The sequence below is a fragment of the Contarinia nasturtii genome, unplaced genomic scaffold (genome assembly GCF_009176525.2).
Source record: "Contarinia nasturtii isolate CC-2019 unplaced genomic scaffold, AAFC_CNas_1.1 Cnas_scaffold_695, whole genome shotgun sequence".
In the NCBI taxonomy this organism is placed as follows: Eukaryota; Metazoa; Arthropoda; class Insecta; order Diptera; family Cecidomyiidae; genus Contarinia; species Contarinia nasturtii.
The window spans coordinates 12,115,189-12,123,363 of NW_022198046.1; the positions used below are offsets into that span (position 1 = coordinate 12,115,189).

Genomic DNA, 8,175 nt, shown 5'->3' on the forward strand with positions numbered 1-8,175 from the left:
AAGCACTTAATTAAATTCCGACGTTTTTGTTTCAGCATATTATTTTCTACAATGGTTCATTTCCTTTTTTTATCAGCACTCTGAAACTAATTAATTTCGCAAATAAATCAAATTATTTTAAACAACAAAATGTACTGTGCCGTGTAAAAGCAACGAATTGAATCGCGGCACGATTTTCACCGCTTACACTGTCGATAGGTGATACTAAAAACGACGTTTTTTTCTCTTTTTATCATGCAAGATATTCAAATTAGACCGACTAACAAATGAAATCAAATGTTCTATTTAAATAAGGTAGCATGATCGAAACTATTCCTTTTCGATTCGATCGGAGGCAGAGAAAATTTGAACACTTTAATTCGTGTGTCGTTATTCTGAGCAGAATTTTTCAATTTATGGATTTTTTTGTTATTTTTAATTTGATGTGAATTTATTTGACAAATATTTTATTCTAAAACATTCTTCGCAATGCAAAAGATTTTATTTATTATTTTTCTGGCAGGTATAGTTACATGTTGAGTTTGGTGGAAGATTTTTTTTGTTTTCTGAAAATATTTTATCAAATATATGTGAATTCATGAATTTTCAAAGTGGTTCTTTTGTCAAAAAATATTTTTTTTGAAAAAAACGAATATAACTTCGACGTTCACTCGAAAGATATTATAATTAAAAGTGTCATCATGTGGCTTAATACTTAGCGCGCCAAAAAAACATTGAATAAACATGTGAAAAAAGAAAATGTGTTCATACGATGTCTTTAATTTAATTAAATCGTTTTTTACAGTGTCAAAAGCCATAAATCATTCTTGCTTAATAATTTTTTTAAATTTCTTTATAATCTTAAAAGCGTTTGCAGTTTTAAGTCCGGCAAAATCACTGCCATTCTTCCCATTCGAAATGTTTTCTAAATGTCATGTTGCTGACGATACCTGTCCAAATGAAAATATCACATTTTGGTTGTACACAAGGTAAAACCATTTTTTTACCTTCATTCAGTGCAAAAAAAATTAAAAGAAAGTGTAATCTTATTGTATGTAAAATTGATTTATTTTCTGTTAAATTAAAATAGAGATACCCAAAATAATCCGACGCAATTGAATATGGCAGATGAACAAACCGTAACATCAGCAAATTATGCAGCAAATCGACCATTTATAGTGCTTTTACACGGTTATACGGGACACAAAGATTATTCACCAAATAGTCACATACGACCGGCACTATTTCAAAATGATGAATACAATGTGATTAGTCTCGACTATCATCCATTAGCACCTGAACCATGTTATGTCCAAGCCGTGCATAATTTACCAGTCGTTGCAAAATGCACGGCACAATTGTTGGATTTTATGATGGGAAAGGGAATTTTCACACTTGACGATTTGCATATAATCGGTTTTTCGTTGGGCGCACAAACAGCCGGAATGATATCAAATTATGTTAAAACTGGAAAATTACGAAGAATCACAGGTACACAACTATTCCGTCTAAAAAAATGTGTACAATTTTTATATAATTTCATTGTTTTCCGCGAAGCACTCGATCCCGCCAAGCCGATGTTCATTTTTGCTAACGCCGAGCACAGAGTTGGTATGTATGTTGATCGACGTTTCCTTTTTTCATCGAAAGTGAAAAAAAAAACCACATCATTTTATTTAAAGGTCCGGATGACGCCGATTTCGTTCAAGTAGTTCATACAGATGCATTTGCACGAGGTGTATTAACTGCAAGTGGTCATCAAGATTTTTATATGAATGGAGGTATCGAGCAACCGGGCTGCAATTCAAAGCGAAATCAAAGTTAGTTTTCATTTTAATAAAATTTCAAGTAGATGCCTGAATAGATAACGTTGAATTATTTAGGTAGAGGCAGTTGTAATCACGATAGAGCGCCCATATACTTTGCCGAATCGATAAATTCGGACACGGGATTTTGGGGTTTTCGTTGTGCAGAATGGAAGGACTGGGCATTGGGATTATGTCGAAATTCCAAAGAACAAGCGATCATGGGATGGAAGGCGACGAATGAGTAATTCATCATTTTTTTATTGCTTTTAATTATTCTTGTTAAGTAAATCGTAAAATTCCGCTTCCTATGAGAACATCTTAATAACATCGTAATTCACTTTTTCATATCACGCATTGTTAATTCGAATGCAATTAATTTGTAATTGTGTAATGCGCTTCAAATGTACTTTGTTCGTCTATAGTGGCGTGAATTTATTGTTGTGTTTTTTTTTTGCGCGTCTGCATCTCTGTGCGGTGATCGTTGCAACACTTTTGAAGTGATAGTTAACATATTTTTTTCATAAAGATCTTGATTATTTCTTCACAAGATATTAAATTTACGGGCTTTACATAATCGTTGTTTTTACGCATCCACATAAATTTTATTATTCCGTAAAATTATATCATTTTTAATGTGTTCAAAAATATGTGTCTCAAAATATACATAGACTCTCAAAAATTCCAGCACACTTTTTTTTTCGTTACGTGTGTGGCGAAAATTGAAAAATCATCGGAGAGCATGCGTTTGTGATCGATTTTTAACACTTTATTTCGTGCCCGTTTGGTGATTACAACGAATATAATTGGTGTTGGCCGTCAAAAAAATGTTGGTCACCTTTAACTTCACCACTAATTATATCAAATTAAGTTGTTCGATGAGGGAGTAGGGCGGTTGTGTCAATTTCGACCACTCAATGCAAACTCATTTTCTATGCAAATATTCTCTATAATAAATGTTTTGTTGATCATTTCTTTTCAATGTGATTTGAATAGAAATATTAACAAACTAAAATTAGTCCGTTAAGCAATCATTATTATGATTTTGTGCGGTTGAACTTAAATATTTATTTATTTTTTGCTGCAGATCTCAAGGTGTATATATGGTAAGATACAAATAATCCCAAAAAATCGAATATTGATCAGTAAGCAGTTCGAATGATTTTGATGAAAAAATGTGCTGTTTTTATGTTATAGGTGTATACAAATCGCGAGAGTCCATATGCAAGAGGAAAACAAGAGTAGCTTTAACAAGTTCAACTGTTACATTCATACACATAGAAAGAAATAGACATTAAAACACAGAGTACAAAGCCCCTGAACCACAAACATTTATGAACTTATCACAAAATTTATTGTAAGCATGTGAAAATAGTAGCGCAAAAGGTGATATTGTAAATTATTTATGAATAAAAATTCCAAAAAAGTTAGTGACTTTTGTTTCTTTTCTCGTCATTTAGTGTTTTAATTCATTTCCATGAACATATTTCGGTTGTTCCAAGGAGACAACTAACTGAAATCATCTTGAAACATTGAATCTCGTACAAATGTCTAATTTCATTCAAGAATGTCTAACCGAATGGATGTCAATCAAGAAGCGATCTCGTGAGCAAATTACTCTGTTGCAATCGCTGAATCTTAATTGGCGTTAAGGTTATTTGTGACCAACACACGAAGTGCATAAAAAATTGCATTCACAAATCAACAGGGTGGCAGTTGAAAAAATCACATATGCTTTTTCTAAAACCAATGATTCATGGCTGCGATATAAATCTGAGTTACGTGAAATATTTTGAATCACCTTCCATGTCGCCTTAAAAAATGTAAAATCAGCATCAAACCTTCCGCCAAGACTTTAAAAAATGGAAAGTGGGGTTTCCCACTATACATTCGATGTTCGAGTTTGCCGTCGATCGTGCTCGAACAACAGACAAAAAACACAGTTCGAAATACGCCGGCTTTCTGTAAACAACACAATTTTTCGGTTTACGTTTTTTACTGCGTCGATCAACATTTTTATGACAATTTTTTTTACGTGTCGAACACTAACCCAAATCGTGAAGAAGAAAAAAAAGCACAGTGAAGTGTGACAACGAAAAAAGAAAAAAAGAACCTGTAAAAAATATCATAAATTAATTGGTACGTCGTCGGAAGCTTGAGAGCATAATATGAAAGCGTGTGGTGCGCAGTCGGAACCAATGCATTTACGACTTTGCTCTGTATTACACACGGATTGATGCATTACAAAAAAAATTGATAATAATATTCTTTATTCAATTGAAACTTGTTTTGTGTTACACAACGCGTTCAGAAAAGGAAAAATTCCGAGCAAATTTAATTTAGAAAAAAAAAATAACCATTGAAACAATATTACCTCTCGATTCGGATTCAGTTGTTACAGTTATTCAATCCATAAAACACAGACGACTGGAAAATTCGATGCAATTTAAGTGTAGTGCAATCGTATCTCAGTTGAAAATAAAATAAAAAACAAACCATAAACACACACGTACATAAAAACTGGTTGCAACTGAAGCAGTAGACATTATGTGCGTTCAACGAAATAATAATACGATCGAGCGAAAGTGATACTATACTTTTATTGTTTGATTGTAACTGCATTTAGTTGCTGTAATAAAAGTCAACGTAATCTGTGTGTAATAGACGCTAATCATTGGGAAGCTACCAGTAGAGAATATAAATACGATATCGGAAATTTAGTTAAGAAAAAGTAACGCGACAGCGCCAAAAAAATCAACCGCATCAAAATTGGATAATGTTTTAAAAAGGAGAATCATGTGCATGAAGAGTTGTTTTGGCATTTTGACGTTAACAGTGATCTCTCTATTGGCATTGGTGGCTTTTGCAGGTGAGTTTGTTGTGGAATTGTCATCGAAAAGTTTGCGTACAAAGTGAATGTAATCCCAACATATTACGCATCACAAGCTTGAATAACATCATTATCTAATCGAGAGTGAACTATGATTAAATGGTCTCTTTTTTTCTTCGTCGTGCAAGTTCAACGATTTTTTAAAGAAACATATCTTCTTGACAACATACTATTATATTATCGGTTGAGCGCTCTTAATGTCGCTTTGTATCAAAAGGTATACTTGATCACGTTTTACCGATGGCATTTCACCATATTTTCGATTTGGGTTTTTTTCTTCTTCTGGAACGCATGTTTTCTTCATTCCATATAATCAAATAACAGTAAAATGAATGAGGTAGTGTGTAGGTATCACTGCCGTATGTGATTGATTCACCGATTGAATAGAAAGTTTAAGCACACACGCCATACGTTTATGTATGAATTGTTTTCTTCGATTCGAATAAATATCAAATTCACTTTCGTTTGTTTGCAAACAAAAACGGCAATCGTTCTATATAAATATTAAATGCAATGCAATCTATCTATTTCCGCATATTGTAAATTATTGCTAACTGGTGTGTGCAAAAATTAATCGCGATATTTAAAAATAAAAACGTCTGTATGTGTTTTATGTGTGGAACCACGTCAATCGAAAATTAAAAAAAAAAAACATTATTCGATCAAAATGAAAACAAAATTCAATTATTTTCTACTTCTTTGGAATCGGAGAAAAGGCGATAATCACCCAAATTTGTAAAACAAATACCGACAATAACTTGCTATGAAACAAAAAAAAAAAGCAACAAAAGACCTCAAGCAATGTGCATTAATGCTGTTGTTGTTAACGAATCCAAGACGAAACGATGAAGCAGACAACAATAATACCTCGCTAAAAGAAGACTTCGCCGAAGAAATGTCGATGATGGAGACTTTCACTTTAAAATGCGCTCGAACTCAACGCTTTGCCATGTGTATGTTTGGTGTGCATATGAACAGCTTTGCGTTGATACATTTTGTACGCGTTCGCCACTCACTGGATGAACGGTTGCCGTGCTCATGTTAAATACCATTCATTTGTTTACCGCATGGAGGTTAATGTTAATCACATCCAATCGTGAATCGTGTGATCGACAAAATAAGAAATCGGCACATTTTTTTTTTAATCTTCAGCAAGGGGGAAATTACGTCAAAACGAGTCCGAAATATCCATTTGAGAAATTAAAAAACCGTACGTGCAATCAGATACATATCAGCGTTCGGTGTATGTGTGTGTGTGTGTGTTTGTATGTGTTGTATATACAAAGTTCAATAAACGATATCTATATTCCGAGCGGAATAAATCAGAACATTTGCGATGCGTTGACAATTTTAATGACTTTTAACAATTACCCCAACGATAAAACACATTTAAAAACTATAAACTTAATTACGATTATCTACTAACTGGAATACATGCGCGGTGTGGCTTCTCAATTTTTTTTACAGTCACTATGGGTCTAATTACTATTTCTAGCGTTTGCAATACGATCGCACGTGAATGCATACTGCGAAAAAAAGTCGGCATTATTCGCAACGCAAACGAATGAAATGAAAAAAAAATGTTACAAAGTTGTCTATGAATTTGAAGTTTTATCTATTTGCGCTATTTGTTGGCGTTGAATTTATTTGCATTTTCAAGTTCTTGCATTTTATGTAATTCTTCTGTTAAAAGTGGCGAAGCGGTGTTGTAATTAGTATCACGCACAAAACAAATTATACGAAATGCATTAAGATCCACACAGCCGATATATATTATTTTTCTGTAAAAAATCTAAATATATTCAGATGTAATTAACCCCATCGCCAGCACTGCCATTTCAACAAGTCAATTCAAATAGTATTTATGAGTAAAGTATGTATACATTTTTTTTTCTTCTCTCGTGTAGGTGCAGCACAAAAAGCTGAAACGACGACCGAGGCGAGCGTGTTTAAAACAAAATCATGCTTTGAAAAGCCGTATCGATGTCCTCATCCGAAAATTGAATTTTATTTATATACGCGAAGAACTATGAAAAGACCCGAAAAACTCGATGTACTAGATCCAGAAGCACTTTATTATACGCATTTTAATCGAGCACATCCAACGAAAATTATCATCCATGGTTTTGGTGGCGGTCGAAATTTCTCACCTAGTCCCGATTTACGTGAAGGTTTGATTTATATCGATCGTGCGCTTTTTTCCCGCCATATCTCATTATTTCTTTTCTTTTGTTCCTTTTCTTATTGAAGCATATTTTCGATTGGGCGATTACAATATCATAATTGTCGACTATAGTCGGGCAGTGAAAGAACCATGTTTAAGTCAAATGGAATGGGTTAGTTAATTGAAAAGGTGCACATAAAGCACACGTTTTGATTGATTTGTTTCTTTGTGCATTGCAGGCACCACGGTTTGGTAGTTTATGTATTGCACAATTAGTTAAGTATATTGCGAATCATCCACGTGGTGTGCGGCCCGATAATATGCATTTAATCGGCTATTCGGTTGGTGCGCATATTGCTGGGCTAGTGGCCAATCATCTTAAACCGGAAGAGGGAAAACTTGGCCGAATTACCGGTATGCACTTTTTTTTTCAATTCGATGATTTGATTCTTTTTTTAATAATAGAAGTTATTTCTTAAATAGGTTTGGATCCCACTATATTTTTCTATTCGACTACAAACACTACACGGGATTTGGACAAGAGTGACGCACATTTTGTGGATGTATTGCACACGGGCGCCGGAATTTTAGGTCAATGGACTCCAAGTGGTCACGCCGATTTTTATGTCAACGGAGGAACTAGTCAACCAGGTAAAACTGTCCACTTTTTAGAGAAAAAAATGCCAATCAAAAATGTTTGGTAAACACAACAGTTTATTGAAATGAGGTTTTTCTATAGGTTGCGCGAGTTCAACACTATTCAAAACACTTGCATGTGATCACACAAAAGTCACGCCATATTTCATCGAGTCGATCAACAGTGATCGAGGCTTTTGGGCCGGACCTTGTCGAAATTTACTAACATACGTACTGGGCTGGTGTCATCCAAAAGATGAAGAATACGTTTTGATGGGAGAACATTGCACACCAAAGTATGATTCCAAAACTTGATTATGTTTCGTAAATATTATTTAAAATGTAATACTCTTTTATTCAAATAATGACAGAGCTCGTGGTGTATACTACGTAACAACAAATCCTGATCCTCCATTTGCTCGTGGTTACCCTAACAACGCTGAAGGATCAAATGATCAAAAATATGCAGGATTGAGAAAATGAGCCGCATACGATAAACATCATTTTTTTTCTAAAAATGTACAATAACAAAACTCTTTTTGTCATATAAAAAAAGTTATCTACGACGTAAAATGTGATATAAACAATTTTTTTTTAACCCTTTTTAAAGGAAACGAAAATAAATTACCATAGATAAAGTAAAAAAAAATGTATTCTTACCGAACGAAAACCATAAAATCTAATAAAAAAAAAATAAGGCA

The 8,175-nt window shown here is 33.7% G+C and overlaps 2 protein-coding genes across 2 annotated transcripts; both read left to right on the plus strand.

The window, feature by feature from the left end:
• The first annotated feature begins 335 nt into the window (after window positions 1-335).
• Window positions 336-3,170, plus strand: LOC116341322 (inactive pancreatic lipase-related protein 1-like). Its single transcript, XM_031768299.1, has 8 exons — window positions 336-502; window positions 848-968; window positions 1,070-1,470; window positions 1,537-1,590; window positions 1,662-1,799; window positions 1,863-2,028; window positions 2,872-2,890; window positions 2,982-3,170. Exons 1-8 carry the CDS (start codon window positions 469-471, stop codon window positions 3,027-3,029), a joined length of 981 nt encoding a protein of 326 aa, XP_031624159.1. The 5' UTR covers window positions 336-468; the 3' UTR covers window positions 3,030-3,170.
• A 530-nt stretch (window positions 3,171-3,700) lies between these two features.
• On the plus strand, window positions 3,701-8,071 carry LOC116341321 (pancreatic lipase-related protein 2). Its single transcript, XM_031768298.1, has 7 exons — window positions 3,701-4,653; window positions 6,582-6,845; window positions 6,925-7,010; window positions 7,078-7,252; window positions 7,322-7,489; window positions 7,578-7,770; window positions 7,846-8,071. Exons 1-7 carry the CDS (start codon window positions 4,581-4,583, stop codon window positions 7,955-7,957), a joined length of 1,071 nt encoding a protein of 356 aa, XP_031624158.1. The 5' UTR covers window positions 3,701-4,580; the 3' UTR covers window positions 7,958-8,071.
• Window positions 8,072-8,175: the final 104 nt, after the last annotated feature.

Bases quoted from the DNA above. Each gene is read 5' to 3' on its own strand.
- LOC116341322 (XM_031768299.1), top strand. From the start codon at position 469: ATGCAAAAGATTTTATTTATTATTTTTCTGGCAG. The intron at 503-847 runs GTATAGTTACAT...TAATCTTAAAAG, and splicing joins ATTTATTATTTTTCTGGCAG to CGTTTGCAGTTTTAAGTCCG. The intron at 1,800-1,862 runs GTTAGTTTTCAT...TGAATTATTTAG, and splicing joins CAATTCAAAGCGAAATCAAA to GTAGAGGCAGTTGTAATCAC.
- LOC116341321 (XM_031768298.1), top strand. From the start codon at position 4,581: ATGTGCATGAAGAGTTGTTTTGGCATTTTGACGTTAACAGTGATCTCT. The intron at 4,654-6,581 runs GTGAGTTTGTTG...TCTCTCGTGTAG, and splicing joins GGCATTGGTGGCTTTTGCAG to GTGCAGCACAAAAAGCTGAA. The intron at 7,771-7,845 runs GTATGATTCCAA...AAATAATGACAG, and splicing joins GGAGAACATTGCACACCAAA to AGCTCGTGGTGTATACTACG.